The 19,979-nt window shown below is 40.0% G+C and overlaps 1 protein-coding gene across 1 annotated transcript in view; it reads right to left on the bottom strand.

Annotated features, from left to right (window-relative positions):
• Window positions 1-19,979, bottom strand: part of LOC124613599 (endothelin-converting enzyme-like 1) — a 326,983-nt gene that overhangs the window by 8,352 nt on the left and 298,652 nt on the right. The window contains exons 15-16 of the mRNA XM_047142314.1: window positions 6,350-6,514; window positions 1,019-1,095 (exon numbers count right to left, since the gene is read on the bottom strand). Of these exons, the coding sequence (XP_046998270.1) occupies window positions 1,019-1,095; window positions 6,350-6,514 (242 nt within the window). The remainder of the gene's footprint in view (window positions 1-1,018; window positions 1,096-6,349; window positions 6,515-19,979) is intronic.

The raw sequence follows: 19,979 nt of genomic DNA, 5'->3' as shown, positions 1-19,979 counted from the left end.
ACTGACAAAGGCAACGAGACTTAAGAAAACTCATGACACCAACAAGTAGATAAAGTGAAGGAATTCTGCTACTTTCGAAGCAAAATAATGCATTACGGACGAAGCACGGATGTCATAAAAAGCAGATAAGTAAAGGCAAAGAAGGCTCTCCTGGCCAGGAGACATCTTCTAATCTCAGACACCGGGTTTGACATCGGAAAGAAATTACTGAGAATGTGTGTTTGGATCACAGCATTCTATTGCGGTACTCACGGACAGTGAGAATCTCGGGAAAGGTGAGAATCGAAGCGTGTGAGATATAGTGCTATAGAACGATGATGACAGTTACGGGGACTGATAAGAAAAAGGAAGGAAGGAAGATTAGGCTTTAATGTCCGTCGACATCGAGGTCCTTAGAGCACAAGCTCGGATTAAGGAAGGAAGGGAAAGGAAGTCGGCCATGCACTTTCAAAGGAACCATCCCGACATCTGACTTAAGTAGTTTAGGGAAGTTACGGAAAATGTGAGTCTGGATGGTCGAATGAGAATTTGAACCGTCCTCCTCCTGGATGCGAGTCCAGAGTGCTAACCACAAAACTACGCAGCTCGGTGACTGATAAATGTAAGTACTGAGGAATATCTCCACAGAATCGGCGAGGAGGGAAATACATGGAAAACACTGAACAGAAGTATGGGCAAAACAGTAAAACAACCAAGAATAACGTCCTTGTTACCACATGGACGGTGGAGGGTTAAAACTGTGGGGGAAGACAAACATTGGAGTATATTCAACAAATAATTGAGGACATATGGCGCGAATGCCACTCTGAGATGAAAAAATTGGAACAAGAGAGGAATTCGTGGCTGGCCACATCGAACCAATCAGAAGACTAATGACTCAAAAAAAATTAGAAACGTATTCGTGATTATTTATTGTGTTGTCTTGTATGTAATCTTTCGAGTAGAAACTATTTTTACTTATTTTAAAAAATGATGAACACAAAATTATAAGCTTGTTAAGTTTTTTGACATTTATTACCTTTCTGGACTTGGCGTGTGGAAGTCCATTTCCACCAGAATGATATAGTCTTCAGGAGAGAGTATGGTGCAATAAATCTGAAACAGACAGAAAACAAATATTATTTTATTAACTGCAGTTTACAAAAAAAAAAAAAAAAAAAAAAATTGTTGTCCATAGTAATATTCGTATAGATATGCATTTAATATTGCTTCAGTGAGACTGCAGCTATCTGAAACATCTGTTATCTAACGTTTCAAGTGGAGCCTCGAGTACATCTAAACATATTTTGCGTTTGTTTGCTACTTTCGTTTCATAAGGAGGACGATCGAACGAAACTCAATGACTTAACCAGTCTGCTAAGATGTGACAGCTCGGGAGAAAGATAGAACTGTTTCAAAATGAAGGGCCAGTAAAAATATAATAACAATATTTATCATGTTTAGCACATTGCATTAGAAAAACGACATTTTTATGAAATTAAATCAAAATTCCAATGTCCCTTATCATGACTTGCCAGTATTAACCTAAGTTGTGGGCTTCGCCCAAGGTACGTTCACTGTGAAACTTGTTTTCCGCTCACAACACGTTTTTTCACCGCTATTCTTTATCTGTCCACCAGAAAGGATGTCAACAATGACCAGCAAACCAAATTGTGATGTGATCGTATCAAGACTGTACGGAAGGACTGGATTTCCAATTCATGTACACAGACGGAAAATGGAAAATGTTATACCACGAAGCGCTAGTCTGATAATTATGAAACTGTGGAGATCTTAATAACATTTTCGAAATTAAATAATGAAACTTTCATTCAACTCGTAACTGATGTCTCACATCAACGGCAGTAAGTAGTGTGATCCCCACTGCCACGCTTAAGCTTTTGACTTCGTTGTGGCATGAAAACCAGTAGACTCCAAATTTAATCTTGAGGAATTTCTTGCCACGCCTGAAACACTTGCTGTGTGAGTTTATGAAGATTGTATTAACCAACCCATAGCATTCCAGAGGTACTCTTGGGTCACAAATCAGGGCACAAGAAGGCCAGCAAAGGACCTGTACATTCCTCAAGGCATTTGGGTTTCAACTTCATTGTGCAGCTCTATAATACTGGAATACTTCATATGGTACCCTGCCCACGAGGGGATTACAGCCTCCCTTCGACAATTACCAAATAAGTCCTGTTGTCATGTGCAACACGTCCCCATGCCATGAGTCTAGAGTTTGTGGAGGTGGTGCTTCCTATAGACATTCAAGGCTACGGACACATTTGGCATCTATCTGACCACCACAAACAGAAGCAAGAATATCGGTGAACACCATTGGATGCCTCTCAATGTCGCAATTGTCGTCGACTCTACTTCGGAGAAGTCTGTGTTGCATGTACATGGTGTCAGCAATATACGGCACATGAAAACACAAGATATCAACCCAGCTTCTTGTAACCTGTTAACGATATAACCTGTGGTGACAATCTGCGTATACATTCGCTTGAAGTCCCACAGTCGTCATCCGGCTTTTCCTCAGAGTGAGTAGAATATTTCTGACATCTTCTCTGGTGCAGTAGTTCTGGAAGGACCTGTGCTCACTCGTCTGTTGTCCTGAGTCCATCACGACGCCAGTCGTCCTGCAGTTATTGAACTACATCCAACTATCTAAAGGAATTGTCGGTATAATGCTCCCATGTACCCTCTGCCAATGAGCTGACCTTTCTCAAAATCCAAAATCCAAGCTGCTCGTGCTCGTCCTCGTCCTCGTCCTCGTCCTCTAGGCATACTGTGTTGCGATCTCCACATCAAAAGTTCCAGTAGCGTTAGATACACACAATAGCCAACATGCACTCACACCATTCTCAATCTGCAGGAGTAACTTTCTTCTGTACTGACAAAAAGCTGATATAAAGATGAAATTTTAACCAACAAATCCCGTCAGCATGGAAATATTAGAGTATCAGTTTGGTACCACCCATACAAGGTGTTCATGATGTAACATATTCCTTTTCGATTAGCGTTGTTTGTACAGAGGACTATCGTATCACATTGTATCGAACGCTCCTGAAATGCATGCTTGGACTTCCAAAGTCCTCTCGACGCTCCAGATCGTCCGACCTCTTTCCGATGATTTTTGCTGTGGTTGCACATTTCTTCACAGTCGAAATTGAAGGAGAAAACTCGCCATACACATCTAAGAATCTCGAATGAATTTCGATTGGCAGTATAATATCACATTTGTGTCAGATACTGTGCTGTGTCCAGGAACCTCCAACAAGTTACTCCTTGCGTAAGAAAAGCGAACATTATCATTGCATTATTTCTAATTTTTTGTTTTTTGATTTGTCATTACCTCTGTTGTTGAATGTAATATTAATGACTCCGATTTTGTTTTTATTTCTGATAAAGACGAAGTGAATTTGTAATTGTGAATATTACGTATTACAGTTCGATAGTAAGAGGAAAAGTTGTATTCAAGGAAGAAATACACGAGTGCTCATCTCTGATAAATAATACTTTCGAAAGTAAATAATACTTTCGAAAGTAAATATTATTCTTTCTAGTCATTCTAATTACTATAGAAAGTTTGAGGTACACTACGGCGACGTGGAGTTGAAGAAACGCTAGGGAGATTGCCGAACGAACCTGCAAATAAAGATGGTGACTTTCAACGGACTCAAGACCGCGAGAGAAGAACACGTCACAGCTCTTTACCAACATATTATCACACGATAAAACACACACAAGGCGAGTTAACTTTCAGTGGACATTTTAATACACCATTTGAACAAAGAATGTAAGCTAACCTTGTATTTGAATCCATAAAATACAATAAAACTAATAATATAGTGGCACACGTTCTTTTACAAAAAAGCTTTATCACTGCATGATCCTCGATTCTCTTTACTTCCGAAACTTCACGCATCGCGCGTTGCTTAAGCAGCTGCTAACAACCAAGATTTTTTTATCGATTTATTTATATTTTTGTTGATTTCGAAATTGTTTGATGCGAACCCCCACGACTGCATCTCCTGTGTCAGCCTCTTCATATCAGAGTAGAACTGCAACCTAAGTCCTCAATTATTTGCTGGATGTATTCAAATCTTTCCCTGTCTCTCATCTTTCCTACTATGAGCTTCGTTCGTGGTCTTATTTTCTTATTGTCCTCCTTAGTGTTTGTACATTTTGAATATTACCCGTCTGTCCCTATAGGTTACACCTACTTGTCTGAGAATTTTGAACGTCTGGCACCATTTTACATTAACAAATTGCCTATTGGCTTCTGTCTAGAGTTTTTCGGCCGACGTTCATCTGATGATTTTACTGATGTTTCGCCAGCACGAGTGACTGGCACTGTCAAAGCTTCACCCTCCATTGCCGGTGGTGAACTGGAGCCGAGCCCGCAGCCGCAGACTATATGTACCTGGCGCGCCAACGTCCGATGGCCTCTCCGCGGTCATTTCCGGTGCGGTTCTCCGCTTGCTACCTGCGACGGTCGTTCGCTGCAGTACGGGTAGCCAGGATCCGTTTACCTTAAGGCTTTCCTCTTTCTTGGTGAAGCTGTTCGCGTGTGTTTGTATTTCTACAGCTTCTCTGAACAAGCCCGTGTGATAGTGCTTCTCTACAGCCAGAACTTCCGTGTCGGCGAATTTTGTTACGTGGTCGGTCTCACTCAGTGCGTGCTCTGCCACGTCCGATTTCTCCACCTGCCCCAACCTGCAATGTCGCTTTTGTTCTTTGATCCAGGTGTTGATTGATAATCCAGTCATTCCGACATAAACTTTTCCGCATGTGCATGGTATACGCTATAATCCCGAAATTGCAAGTGGGTCCGTTTTCTCCTTTGCCGATCTAAGACACTCTTTGATCTTCCTTGTCGGTTTGAAAATCGTCCTTACGCCATGTTTGCACAATATACGGCTGATTCTGTCCGTCACTCTGGGAATGTATGGCAGAAAGGCCGTACTCGACATTTCTTTTTCTGATTCCTCACTTCACCGAGTGTTTGGCTCTGTTACACTTCTAATATAATTTGTGGAGTACCCATTGCTCCGCAGAACACTTTCCAGGTGTTGCATTCCGCGTCTGAGGTGCTGTGGCTCACATATTCGTCCTGCTCGCATTACGAGCGTATTAACTATGCCTCTTTTCTGGCTCGGTTGGTGGTTTGATAGTTGGTGCAGGTACCGGTCCGTGTGTGTCGGTTTTCGATAGACGCTGTGTCCCAGGCTTTCGCCATCCCTTGTGACCTGCACATCTAGAAATGGCAAGTTTTTTGTCCTTTTCTACTTCCATAGTAAATTTTATGTTGGCATGGAGGCTGTTGAAGTGTCTTTAGAAGTCACCGACCTGTTCTTCACCATGGCTCCACACAACGAAAGTATCAAAAAAATGGTTCAAATGGCTCTGAGCACTATGGGGCTTAACTTCTGGGGTCACCAGTCCCCTAGAACTTAGAACTACTTAAAGCTAACTACCCTAAGGACATCACACACATCCATGCCCGAGGCAGGATTCGAACGTGCGATCGTAGCGGTCGCGCGGTTCCAGATTGTAACGCCTAGAACCGCTCGGGCACTCCGGCCGGCAACGAAAGTATCATCGACGTATCTGTACCACACCTCAGGTTTCCAAATCGCCAAGTATAGTCCCTGTGCTTCGAATTGTTTCATGAAGAAGCTGGCCACCACTGGACTAAGAGGACTACCCATGGCGACGCCTTCCAGCTGTTCGTAGAAATCGCCATTCCACGTGAAATAGTTAGTGGTGAGACATGCATGGAAGAGCTTTGTGATGTCTTGCGGGAAAATGGAACCGATGTGCTCCAGAGCGTCACTGAGTGGCACTTTCGTAAACAAAGAAACAACATGAAAGCTCTCCAGGATGTCGTTTGGTGCAAGATTCAGTTTCTTCAACTTCTCAGTGAAATGTTCTGAGTCCTTTAAGTATATGTCGGTCTTCCCCAAGTGTGGCTGGAGCACTGCACCACATGTCACTATCTGATAGTGCACATGATTGTTTATACGAGATAAGACTTTAAAGCGATTTTCTATCGACGTGGAGAGCAGCCAACTGTCTGCTGATAGCACTTGTCAAAATAATTTCGTGACCTTGGCTCTAAAATGTAAGATACCAACTAATTTAAGTGAGACAGTCGTGCTCCAGTCTATGGCCAAGACCAAGAAATTTTTAGACCACGCTTGTATTGGAATGAATTACCATCAGCCGCGAAGTATACAGTTGTTTGAGTAGATGTAGGTTATATGCCTGGCGTGTATGACCTCAAGCATTTGGACAGAGGAGACGGCAGGCCAACATGAGGAGGCGGGCAGCCGAGTAGTGGTGCACACAGTGTTCTGACCTGCGCGGCGTGCAGGAAGAAGAGCTGCTGCGGAGCCAGGGGCAGGTCGGGCAGCCGAGCGTCCTCCACTGGCGCCGTCTCCTGCTGTGAGCGCCACGCCTCGTACGCCACCTGCACGCCCGCCACGTCAGCCATGTTCTCGGCTCGTGTCACGTTCCAGTCGAACTGCAACACCACAGATTCACAGACTTCACTCCGCCTGTTCACTCACCTCTTACTCGGCTTTAATCAGTGTGCACTAGAGCTGCGAATGCATTATGAAAATTAAAATTTCTTCAACGAAAGAACCATCTACAAAACAAGCAGTAATTTACATTGTAAGCATTTTCCTAATAGATTTTTAAGTGTTGCTATGTGTCTGTAGTTGCAGCTCAATATCAGACGACCAAAAAGAGTACATTATTATTCTAAAGGATATTGAAAATATCCTTGTACATGAATAAAGACAGAAACTAGTGCTGAATTTTAATTTATGCACCGAAAATGTCATGTACAAAACTACAGGTACACAACAAACGCTTTAAGCGCCTGCCAATGCTCAGGTAGTAGATGGAGGAGGAAATGGACAGAATTTGGGGAAGAGGAAATGACCAGAGAGAGCAGCAAGTAGGAAATGGACAGAAAGTGGCGAGGAGGAAATGTACAGAGAAATGGAAGAGGAGGAAGCAGACAGAGATAGGGCAAGGAGGAAATACAATGTGGAGAAGGAAATGTACAGAGTGATGGGAGAGGAGGGAATGGACAGAGAGAGTGGGAAGGAGGAGATGGACAGAAAGTGGGGGAGAAGGAAATGTACAGAGATATGGAAGTGGAGGAAATGGACAGAGAGGGGGAAGGTGGCACTGGACAGAAAGTGGGGGGGGGGAGGAGAATATTACAGAGAGATGGGTTAGGATGAAATGGATAGAGAGGAGGGGAAGGAGGCAATGTACAGAGAAATGGGAGAGGAGGAAACGGACAGATAGAATGGGAAGGAGGAAATGAACAGAAAGGGGGAAGGAGGAAATATACAGAGAGATGGTAGAGGAGGAAATGAACAGAGGGTGGGTAAGGAGGAAATGAACAGAGAGTGGGTAACGAGGAAATGGACAGAGTGTGGGGAGGAGGAAATGGACAGAGAGATGGGAGAGGAAATGGACAGATAGAGCAGAAAGGAGGAAATGGAAAGAAAGTGGGTGAAGGAGGAAATGTACAGAGAGGTGGGAGAGAAGGAATGAGACAGAGAGGGGGGGGGGAGGAAATACATTGGGGAGGAGGAAATGTTCAGAGAGATGGGAGAGGAAGCAATGGACAAAGAGTGTGGGATGGAGGAAATGGAGAGAGAGTGGGGGCAGGTGGAAATGTACAGAGAGGTGGGAGAAGAGGAAATGCACAGAGAGAGTGGGAAGGAGGGAATGGACAGAAAGTGGAGGAGGCATAGAGATGGGAGAGGTGGAATTGGACAGAGAAGGGGAATGAGGAAATGTACAGAAAGAGGGGGAGAAGGGTATGTACAGAGAGATGGGAGAGGAGGAAATGGACAGTGATGGGGGGGGGGGGGAGGATAAAATGGACAGAAAGTGGGGAGGAGGAAATGTACAGAGAGATGGGAGAGGAGGAAATGAGAGAGGGGGAAGGGGGAAATGTACAGAGAGATGGGATTCGATTTAGTGGACACAGAGAGCAGGAAAGAGTATTAGAAAAAGAGAGGGACAGGCGAGTTGCATCCAGCATACGTAACATACGTTGATGACAGAGGTAGTAGAGGCTTAAGCCGCGATAGACGCTTTTAAGGGCCGCTTCTTATATATATTTGTTTCTTTTTGTCTCACTCTTATTTTTTAACGAACAGAATAAGAATTTTCTTCGGTAGATCGAGTATCTATGACGTACACAAAGGACGTTGTAGTTCGAAACAACTTTCCGAATGAACATCTTTGAAAGTAAAGCCACTCGACGTTACGTCACGCACATTTCGCCGGTTTGCACTCAGTTTTCGCTGTGGAAAATATGGTGTGAACTGATAAATGGGGTGGGCACACCCGCTTTGGGTGGACTCGGCAACATGCGAAGTAGCTCTGGGAATCTGTTACCATTCTGTTTCAGCTACGTATTTCGCGACGTTGCTGGATCCTTAGTTTCCTGCTTTGTGTTGTGTGTGTGTGTACGTTTCACAAAGTATACAAGGTGGTCCATTGATAGCGACCAGGCCAAATATCTCACGAAATAAGCATCAAACTAAAAAAAACTACAAAGAACGAAACTCGTCTACCTTGAAGGAGGAAACCAGATGGTGCTATGGCTGGCCTGCTAGACGGCGCTGCCATAGGTCAAACGGATATCAACTGCGTTTTTTTAAAGTAGAAACCCTCATTTTTATTGCATTTTCGTGTAGTACGTAATGAAATATGTTTTAGTTGGACCACTTTTTACGCTTTGTGATAGATGACGCTGTAATAGTCACAAACGTATAAGTACGTGGTATCACGTTAACATTCCACCAGTGCGGACGGTATTTGCTTCGTGATACATTACCCGTGTTAAAATGGACCGTTTACCAATTGCGGAAAAGGTCGATATCGTGTTGATGTATGGCTAATGTGATCAAAATGCCCAACGGGAGTGTGCTATGTATGCTGCTCGGTATCCTGGACGACATCATCCAAGTGTCTGGACCGTTCGCCGGATAGTTATGTTATTTAAGGAAACAGGAAGTGTTCAGCACATGTGAAACGTCAACCACGACCTGCAACAAATTATGATGCCCAAGCAGGTGTTTTAGCTGCTGTCGCGGCTAACCCGCACATCAGTAGCAGACAAATTGCGCGAGAATCGGGAATCTCAAAAACGTCGGTGTTGAGAATGCTACATCGATTGCACCCGTACCATATTTCTATGCACCAGAAATTGCATGGCGTCGTGTACAGTTCTGCCACTGGGCGCAAGGGAATTTACGGGACGATGACAGATTCTTTGCACGCGTTCTATTTAGCGACGAAGCGTCATTCACCAAAAACGGTAACGTAAACCGGCATAATATGCACTATTGGGAAACGGAAAATCCACGATGGCTGCGACAAGTGGAGCATCAGCGACCTTGGCGGGTTAATGTATGTTGCGGCATTATGGAAGGAAGGATAATTGGCCTCCATTTCACCGATAGCAATCTAAATGGTGTAATGTATGCTGTTTTCCTACGAAATGTTCTACCGAAGTTACTACAAGATGTTTCACTGCATGACAGAATGGCGATGTACTTCCAACATGACGGATGTCCGGCACATAGCTCGCTAGCGGTTGAGGCGGTACTGAATAGCACATTTCATGACAGGTGGATTGGTCGTCGAAGCACCATACCATGGCCCGCAAGTTCACCGGATCTGACGTACCCGGATTTCTTTCTGTGGGAAAAGTTGAAGGATGTTTGCTGTCGTGATCCACCGACAACGGCTGACAACATGCGTCAGCGCATTGTCAATGCATGTGCGAACATTACGGAAGGCGAACTACTCGCTGTTGAGAGGAATGTCGTTACACGTACTGAGAAATGCATTGAGGTTGACGGACATCATTTTGAGCATTTATTGCATTGATGTGATATTTAGAGGTAATCACGCTGTAACAGCATACGTTCTCAGAAATGATAAGTTCACAAAGGTACATGTATCACATTGGAACAACCGAAATAAAATGTTCAAAAGTACCTATGTTCTGTATTTTAATTTAAAAAACCTACCTGTTACCAACTGTTCGTCTGAAATTGTGAGCCATATGTTTGTGACTATTACAGCGCCATCTATCACAAAGCGATAAAAGTGGTCCATCTAAAACATTCATATTTCTTTACGTACTACACGACTATGTAATAAAAAATGGGGTTCCTATTTAAATAAACGCAGTTGATATCCGTTAGACCTATGGCAGCGCCATATAACGGGCCAACCATAGCGCCATCTGGTCTCCCCCTTCAAGCTAGACGAGTTTTGTTCTTTGTAGTTTTTTCGTTTGACGCTTATTTCGTGAGATATTTGGCCCTGTCCCGACCAATGGACCACCCTGTAGAATGATTCTGACTTAGAGACGGCGGTCAGAACATCAAGATCCTTCGTGAAAATCGTGGAGACACACTGTATTTTCTGATACAATTTATAGCTCACGAGTTTTAGTTATCTGTGACATATTCATCTGTGGAAAAAATGTATCTGAGCGTCAGCTCTATCTGTTATGCACGTGGCTGTCAGAGTATTGTCGTAGCTTCAATTTCGAACCTTCAGTTGCTATCAATGAATAATAGCCTGCTTATAAATCTTACATTGTGTATTTATGTTGCCTAATCCTGTCACGGGGGTTTCCCGCCGATTAGCATAATTCTACTTTTACGTGCCAATCTCGTTAATACTAAAAGAAAAAATTCTTTTACGTAACCACATGACAGAAATGCACGCTTGTGCAGCTGAAGCCTTAAAACAACAGCAGTGTAGCCCATTATTATTATCATCTTAAATAATGCCTTTATGATACTTTACTCATTAGACGGGGTTTAACGTAACCAGAAATGGATAGGAATTTATAGTTTTTCCATCGTTGAATGTTCAATTAATACCAATGTCTTCAGAAAATTAATAGCTACCTTCTTAAGCATAACAAGTGTTATCTGGTGGAAACCAATGTAAACGCACGCGCTTACTGGTGTGATCCGCTGTAGTCTCTCATGGCTGTAGACCCACAACGGTGCATTTATAACCAATGGTTACCAGAAAAAGTTTGTTCGATTCAATGCTCGCTCCTCTGCTCTGACCATACCATCAGGTCGTTTTTCTGTACCCTGTACACATAAAATTTCATGCATCTCGTATTTAATTTTAGCTACAGTCACACACATTACACCTTTCTCAACTCCGAATCTGCATGCAAACTCCGTAGTCTGCCATATCTTGCATGGCAGAGAGTACCTTATGCTATTACTAGTCATTTCATTTGCTGTTCCCCTAGCACATACTACGATGAGAAAACGACTGTGTATATGCTTCCGTGCTGCTGCACTGTGCTCTCTTGTAGGGTACACTGCAGCAATGAGATTCGCTGACCCCCAGCGATCAGCAACACTTAACACATGTAAACGTTATATCAGTTGTACTAACGTGGGTACGACTAACAGATCAACCGAGTGACAGTTTGAACTTCATACAGCTTACTACAGATTCAGTTAAATACAATACTTGACTATAGTTTAGAAGGGGTCTGACGTATGAGAGGTGTCACTCTAAATTAAAATCCTAATCAGGGTGATAAAAACATCCATGAACTTCTTCTTAGACCAGTCGCAAAGTAATGAACGAGTAAACATGGAAGACAGGTTGCAGGGCGTGTCCGCTGGTGTCCCGGAAGTGCACCCGCCGATTGACTCTCCATTCGATTCTGTCTGTCGGGCCTTGCTGCCCACACAAATACACGGCATGCAGAATGGCAGCAAGAAACGCTCTATTCCCGCCAAAATGACGGTCGATGCAAAGTAGGGCGGCCCACATGTCGCCCGTAGTGGGCCAAACCGCGATTACGTCGTCTCGCTGATTAACGCCTGCTAAGCAGGCAACCCCAAGAGACACTGCTGTATTGTGTGGAGCCTATGTGTCCCGGGAGATGAGTACATCAGAGCTCAAATTTCCTCTGTCTTACTACGGTGTGTTGATGATTTTCACTTATGGACCGTCTGACAGCAACTGAATAAAACACAATTTTAGTGCCATACGCGTTTCGCCTTTATTTTCTGCAAGGCATCATCAGTGGCCTGTAATATGTACATATGTTAGCTATTTTATTTACATTTTTGTCACTGTGCCTATAGGTTATAAACAGTTCTGGTGGTTGGTATTTCCTATTAAGTAGTAATGTTTTGAACTGTACTTACAGGTTGCGTAGACAGTTTCTTATATATTACGCTCCTGTTACATTTTTGGTCTTATTCTTCTTCCTATGAGCGCCAATTTGCTGTTTTTTTCTGCATTCCACTATGCACTGAACGCTTTTTTTTTTTTTTTTTTTTTTTTTTTTTTTTAATGCAATGCAATGTTATGGTTTCTGTTGGCGACTGTCAAATGTTTTTGCCAAAGATCGAATATTACTGCCAAACTTATGAGTGTAACTATCGAAGTATCTGTGGTCTGTTGGTGTATGCATTTGTGTGTGCGCTTGTGTGTGTGTGTGTGTGTGTGTGTGTGTGTGTGTGTGTGTGTGTGTGAGTGAGTGTTTTTTGGTGTCATATTATTTTATTTTATTGTATTTAATTATTTATTTTTGTTTATGTCCTGTGTATGTGTGTTTTGGTGTGATATATATATATATATATATTTTTTTTTTTGTGTGTCTGTCTGTATTTTGGTGTTATGCATTTTTTTTTTTTTTTTTTTTTTTTTTTTTTTTTTTTTTTTTTTTTTTTGAGGTGGGGGGCTGTTGTGTGTGTGTGTGTGTGTGTGTATTTTGGTGGTATATACTTTTTTTATGTTATCATTTCCTTTATTAAGTGTAGTAAGGAGCCTGTGCTGATGTGTGTTTGTTCATTTATCACATGTTTGTTTTCTGCTATGGCTTTCTGGATGTGGAAGTTTTCTTGCATTTGTATAAGATGTTTGTCATGGTTGCTTATTCTCATTATTTTCATTTCTTGTTCCATGTTTGTAGGATGATGGTTGTAGTGTTTTAAATGCTCTGCAAATGTGGAATGGTTTGTTTCATACTTCCAACATCTGATATGTTCTTTGTATCTTGTTTCAAAATTCCTGCATGTCATGCCTATGTATACTGCATCACAACTTTGACATTCAAGTTTATATATTCCTGATTGTTGGAATTTGTCCCTCTTGGTAGCTGGCTGGCTTAGGTGTGATTGAAGGGTTTGCCCAGGCTTATATGCTATTTTGAAGCCCTGTCTCTTTAGGATGTTTGCAACTCTGTGTGTTAGTTTATGTGTGTAGGTCATGGTGTACCATCTGGTTCTTTTCTGTGTGGTGTTGTCATTGTGTGTGTTTGTTGAGTGTGTTTGTAAGTTTTCAGCTTGTGAGTTCTTTTGTATTGTGGAAATGTTGTGTTTGTTTTTTATTTGTGTTTTTATTTTTTGATTGAGCCTGTGTACCACATGTGTGTCATACCCGTTGTTCCTAGCTATTTGTATGATCGTGTTCATTTCTTGTTCATAGTTTCTCTTACTGAGTGGGATTCTGTTTAATCTATGTAACATGTGTCTTAGTGCTGCAAATTTCTGGCTTTGGGGGTGGTTGGATGTGGAATGTATTATTGTGTCCGTGGCTGTTGGTTTTCTAAAGATGTTAAATGTATGTTTTCCATTTTCTTTTTTAATTGTAATGTCAAGAAAATTTATTTGATTTTCTTTTTCTTTTTCAAGTGTGAATTTTATGTTCTTATGAGCTTTGTTTATTTCTGAATGGAGTTCATCTATTTTTTCACTTGGCTCGTCTACCAAACAAATAATGTCATCCACGTATCTGTACCAATATATGATTTTGAAACTTTCATTTGTGGTTATCTTATCAAATATCTGATTTTCAAGGTGACTGATGAAAATGTTTGCTAGTGTTCCTGATATTGGGGATCCCATGGGCAGTCCATCAGTTTGTAGATAATATTCTTCCTCAAACTGAAAGTAGTTTTGTTCAGTTGTCAGTCTGAGCATATCTGTTATTTCTTTTATTGTGTCTGTGGTGAGGTTGCTGTGGGATGAGAGATTTTGTTCTATGATTTCTATTGTTTCTGTGATAGGGATGGAGGTATACATATTTTCTATATCGAATGAAATCAGTGATGCTGTGTGTGGTACCTGTATGTTCTGTATATTTTCTATTAGGTTTCCTGTGTTTATCACTGTTCTGTTGTTTTCTACTTTATAGTGTTTTGTAACTAACTTTTGGAGGTGTTTGGCTATGCGGTATGTTGGGGCTTTCTTGAAGTTGATAACAGGTCTCATTGGCATTCCGTCTTTATGTACTTTCGGTTGACTGCGGAGTGTTGGTGCTTGTGGGTTTTTCTGTGTTAAGTAGTATTTTTGTTTGTCTGTGAGTGTGTGTTCAATGCTTTTCAGTGTTCGTTTCACATTTGCCTGGAATCGTGTAGTTGGATCTGACTTCAGTTTTTGTATTGCGTTGGTGTTTATGTATTCCTTGGTTTTTGTTATGTATTGCTCTTTATCCATGAGTACTGTTACATTTCCCTTGTCTGCTCTTGTTATTAATACGTTGTTGTTTGTTAACTTTTGTTTTAACCTTTTCATAGTAGCTGCTTCTGTTTGGTTGTTCTTATTGTGTGTCTGCTGTGTTTGTTTTATTATGCCTTTTATTTCTTCTTTTACTAGTTCTCTTGTCAGTCCTATGTTTATTTCACAATTATTTTGTTGTTCTTCACGTGTAAGGATGTGTTCGGTTTCTACTATGAGATTTTCTATGTATTGATTGTTCACCTTGCTATTGGTGCAGTGTTTCAAACCTTTTTCCAAGAGCATTTTTTCGTTTTCGTGTAGTTCTGTCTCTGTTAGGTTAACTAATCGTGGATGGAATGAGTGTTGGTGTTCATGTGGTTTCACATTTAAAATGTAAATGTATTTTTGCGTCTTTTTTACTGTCAGTTTCATTATCTTGTGTTTATGTTTGTTTTGTAAATGTTTCATTGCTATGTATGTGTTGTGCTCAGTTTTTTCTACTAGTGCCATGAAAACTGCGGCGTTTCCTACGTTTTTTGCCAATTCTAGATGAGTTTCATAGAGCATCATGTTTAGGTGCTGTTTTTTCGAATAGAGCATCTTAATTTCATGTAGTAACCAAAATCGTTCTGCAAATGATTTCGACTTTTGTGCCACTGTAGAACTGTTTTTAACCTTTACATTAATGTAGCTTGGAATTAAATCGTTCTTTTTGCACGTTCTGTTGAATTTTATATGCTGTATCGTCTTATGGAGTCTCAGATGAATTTTCTTGAACCTGTTGTACACGTTGACAGGGAATGCTTGACATAGCTGTATTGACATCTTCAATTTTTTGGTCCTGTCCTCCTCAGTTGCGCGTAATACTACGGTGTGTTGATGATTTTCACTTATGGACCGTCTGACAGCAACTGAATAAAACACAATTTTAGTGCCATACGCGTTTCGCCTTTATTTTCTGCAAGGCATCATCAGTGGCCTGTAATATGTACATATGTTAGCTATTTTATTTACATTTTTGTCACTGTGCCTATAGGTTATAAACAGTTCTGGTGGTTGGTATTTCCTATTAAGTAGTAATGTTTTGAACTGTACTTACAGGTTGCGTAGACAGTTTCTTATATATTACGCTCCTGTTACATTTTTGGTCTTATTCTTCTTCCTATGAGCGCCAATTTGCTGTTTTTTTCTGCATTCCACTATGCACTGAACGCTTTTTTTTTTTTTTTTTTTTTTTTTTTTTTTTTTTTTTTTTTTAATGCAATGCAATGTTATGGTTTCTGTTGGCGACTGTCAAATGTTTTTGCCAAAGATCGAATATTACTGCCAAACTTATGAGTGTAACTATCGAAGTATCTGTGGTCTGTTGGTGTATGCATTTGTGTGTGCGCTTGTGTGTGTGTGTGTGTGTGTGTGTGTGTGTGTGTGTGTGTGTGTGTGAGTGAGTGTTTTTTGGTGTCATATTATTTTATTTTATTGTATTTAATTATTTATTTTTGTTTATGTCCTGTGTATGTGTGTTTTGGTGTGATATATATATATATATATATTTTTTTTTTTGTGTGTCTGTCTGTATTTTGGTGTTATGCATTTTTTTTTTTTTTTTTTTTTTTTTTTTTTTTTTTTTTTTTTTTTTTTGAGGTGGGGGGCTGTTGTGTGTGTGTGTGTGTGTGTGTATTTTGGTGGTATATACTTTTTTTATGTTATCATTTCCTTTATTAAGTGTAGTAAGGAGCCTGTGCTGATGTGTGTTTGTTCATTTATCACATGTTTGTTTTCTGCTATGGCTTTCTGGATGTGGAAGTTTTCTTGCATTTGTATAAGATGTTTGTCATGGTTGCTTATTCTCATTATTTTCATTTCTTGTTCCATGTTTGTAGGATGATGGTTGTAGTGTTTTAAATGCTCTGCAAATGTGGAATGGTTTGTTTCATACTTCCAACATCTGATATGTTCTTTGTATCTTGTTTCAAAATTCCTGCATGTCATGCCTATGTATACTGCATCACAACTTTGACATTCAAGTTTATATATTCCTGATTGTTGGAATTTGTCCCTCTTGGTAGCTGGCTGGCTTAGGTGTGATTGAAGGGTTTGCCCAGGCTTATATGCTATTTTGAAGCCCTGTCTCTTTAGGATGTTTGCAACTCTGTGTGTTAGTTTATGTGTGTAGGTCATGGTGTACCATCTGGTTCTTTTCTGTGTGGTGTTGTCATTGTGTGTGTTTGTTGAGTGTGTTTGTAAGTTTTCAGCTTGTGAGTTCTTTTGTATTGTGGAAATGTTGTGTTTGTTTTTTATTTGTGTTTTTATTTTTTGATTGAGCCTGTGTACCACATGTGTGTCATACCCGTTGTTCCTAGCTATTTGTATGATCGTGTTCATTTCTTGTTCATAGTTTCTCTTACTGAGTGGGATTCTGTTTAATCTATGTAACATGTGTCTTAGTGCTGCAAATTTCTGGCTTTGGGGGTGGTTGGATGTGGAATGTATTATTGTGTCCGTGGCTGTTGGTTTTCTAAAGATGTTAAATGTATGTTTTCCATTTTCTTTTTTAATTGTAATGTCAAGAAAATTTATTTGATTTTCTTTTTCTTTTTCAAGTGTGAATTTTATGTTCTTATGAGCTTTGTTTATTTCTGAATGGAGTTCATCTATTTTTTCACTTGGCTCGTCTACCAAACAAATAATGTCATCCACGTATCTGTACCAATATATGATTTTGAAACTTTCATTTGTGGTTATCTTATCAAATATCTGATTTTCAAGGTGACTGATGAAAATGTTTGCTAGTGTTCCTGATATTGGGGATCCCATGGGCAGTCCATCAGTTTGTAGATAATATTCTTCCTCAAACTGAAAGTAGTTTTGTTCAGTTGTCAGTCTGAGCATATCTGTTATTTCTTTTATTGTGTCTGTGGTGAGGTTGCTGTGGGATGAGAGATTTTGTTCTATGATTTCTATTGTTTCTGTGATAGGGATGGAGGTATACATATTTTCTATATCGAATGAAATCAGTGATGCTGTGTGTGGTACCTGTATGTTCTGTATATTTTCTATTAGGTTTCCTGTGTTTATCACTGTTCTGTTGTTTTCTACTTTATAGTGTTTTGTAACTAACTTTTGGAGGTGTTTGGCTATGCGGTATGTTGGGGCTTTCTTGAAGTTGATAACAGGTCTCATTGGCATTCCGTCTTTATGTACTTTCGGTTGACTGCGGAGTGTTGGTGCTTGTGGGTTTTTCTGTGTTAAGTAGTATTTTTGTTTGTCTGTGAGTGTGTGTTCAATGCTTTTCAGTGTTCGTTTCACATTTGCCTGGAATCGTGTAGTTGGATCTGACTTCAGTTTTTGTATTGCGTTGGTGTTTATGTATTCCTTGGTTTTTGTTATGTATTGCTCTTTATCCATGAGTACTGTTACATTTCCCTTGTCTGCTCTTGTTATTAATACGTTGTTGTTTGTTAACTTTTGTTTTAACCTTTTCATAGTAGCTGCTTCTGTTTGGTTGTTCTTATTGTGTGTCTGCTGTGTTTGTTTTATTATGCCTTTTATTTCTTCTTTTACTAGTTCTCTTGTCAGTCCTATGTTTATTTCACAATTATTTTGTTGTTCTTCACGTGTAAGGATGTGTTCGGTTTCTACTATGAGATTTTCTATGTATTGATTGTTCACCTTGCTATTGGTGCAGTGTTTCAAACCTTTTTCCAAGAGCATTTTTTCGTTTTCGTGTAGTTCTGTCTCTGTTAGGTTAACTAATCGTGGATGGAATGAGTGTTGGTGTTCATGTGGTTTCACATTTAAAATGTAAATGTATTTTTGCGTCTTTTTTACTGTCAGTTTCATTATCTTGTGTTTATGTTTGTTTTGTAAATGTTTCATTGCTATGTATGTGTTGTGCTCAGTTTTTTCTACTAGTGCCATGAAAACTGCGGCGTTTCCTACGTTTTTTGCCAATTCTAGATGAGTTTCATAGAGCATCATGTTTAGGTGCTGTTTTTTCGAATAGAGCATCTTAATTTCATGTAGTAACCAAAATCGTTCTGCAAATGATTTCGACTTTTGTGCCACTGTAGAACTGTTTTTAACCTTTACATTAATGTAGCTTGGAATTAAATCGTTCTTTTTGCACGTTCTGTTGAATTTTATATGCTGTATCGTCTTATGGAGTCTCAGATGAATTTTCTTGAACCTGTTGTACACGTTGACAGGGAATGCTTGACATAGCTGTATTGACATCTTCAATTTTTTGGTCCTGTCCTCCTCAGTTGCGCGTAATACTACGGTGTGTTGATGATTTTCACTTATGGACCGTCTGACAGCAACTGAATAAAACACAATTTTAGTGCCATACGCGTTTCGCCTTTATTTTCTGCAAGGCATCATCAGTGGCCTGTAATATGTACATATGTTAGCTATTTTATTTACATTTTTGTCACTGTGCCTATAGGTTATAAACAGTTCTGGTGGTTGGTATTTCCTATTAAGTAGTAATGTTTTGAACTGTACTTACAGGTTGCGTAGACAGTTTCTTATATATTACGCTCCTGTTACATTTTTGGTCTTATTCTTCTTCCTATGAGCGCCAATTTGCTGTTTTTTTCTGCATTCCACTATGCACTGAACGCTTTTTTTTTTTTTTTTTTTTTTTTTTTTTTTTTTTTAATGCAATGCAATGTTATGGTTTCTGTTGGCGACTGTCAAATGTTTTTGCCAAAGATCGAATATTACTGCCAAACTTATGAGTGTAACTATCGAAGTATCTGTGGTCTGTTGGTGTATGCATTTGTGTGTGCGCTTGTGTGTGTGTGTGTGTGTGTGTGTGTGTGTGTGTGTGTGTGTGTGTGAGTGAGTGTTTTTTGGTGTCATATTATTTTATTTTATTGTATTTAATTATTTATTTTTGTTTATGTCCTGTGTATGTGTGTTTTGGTGTGATATATATATATATATATATATTTTTTTTTTTTGTGTGTCTGTCTGTATTTTGGTGTTATGCATTTTTTTTTTTTTTTTTTTTTTTTTTTTTTTTTTTTTTTTTTTTGAGGTGGGGGGCTGTTGTGTGTGTGTGTGTGTGTGTGTATTTTGGTGGTATATACTGTCTTGTCTTTACAGAACTTAAGCGAGATGTATTTTGGTGGCTGAAGTCTTTCTTAAATAACGAGTGTCTAAACAATAATGTTTCGTGAAAATGTCTCCTTCCCTCGAGGTACTCCCATTTGAGTTCACTCAACATTTCCGTAACACTCGCGATTGTGCGAAGCATATGGTAACAAATCTAGTAGCACACCTCTGCATTGATTCGACATCTTCGTTTGATCCGACGTGGTCAGGATCCGAAAAACGCGAGCGGTAGTCAAGAATAGGTTGCACAAATATTCTGTATGTGGTCTCTTTTATAGATGAGGTACTCTTTCCGAGAATTCTCGAAAGAAATTGTTGCTTTCCCTA

The sequence above is a fragment of the Schistocerca americana genome, chromosome 4, assembly GCF_021461395.2.
Source record: "Schistocerca americana isolate TAMUIC-IGC-003095 chromosome 4, iqSchAmer2.1, whole genome shotgun sequence".
Classification (NCBI taxonomy): Eukaryota; Metazoa; Arthropoda; class Insecta; order Orthoptera; family Acrididae; genus Schistocerca; species Schistocerca americana.
The sequence above is the reverse complement of the archived record's forward strand: the minus strand, read 5'-3'. Positions and strand labels throughout refer to the sequence as shown.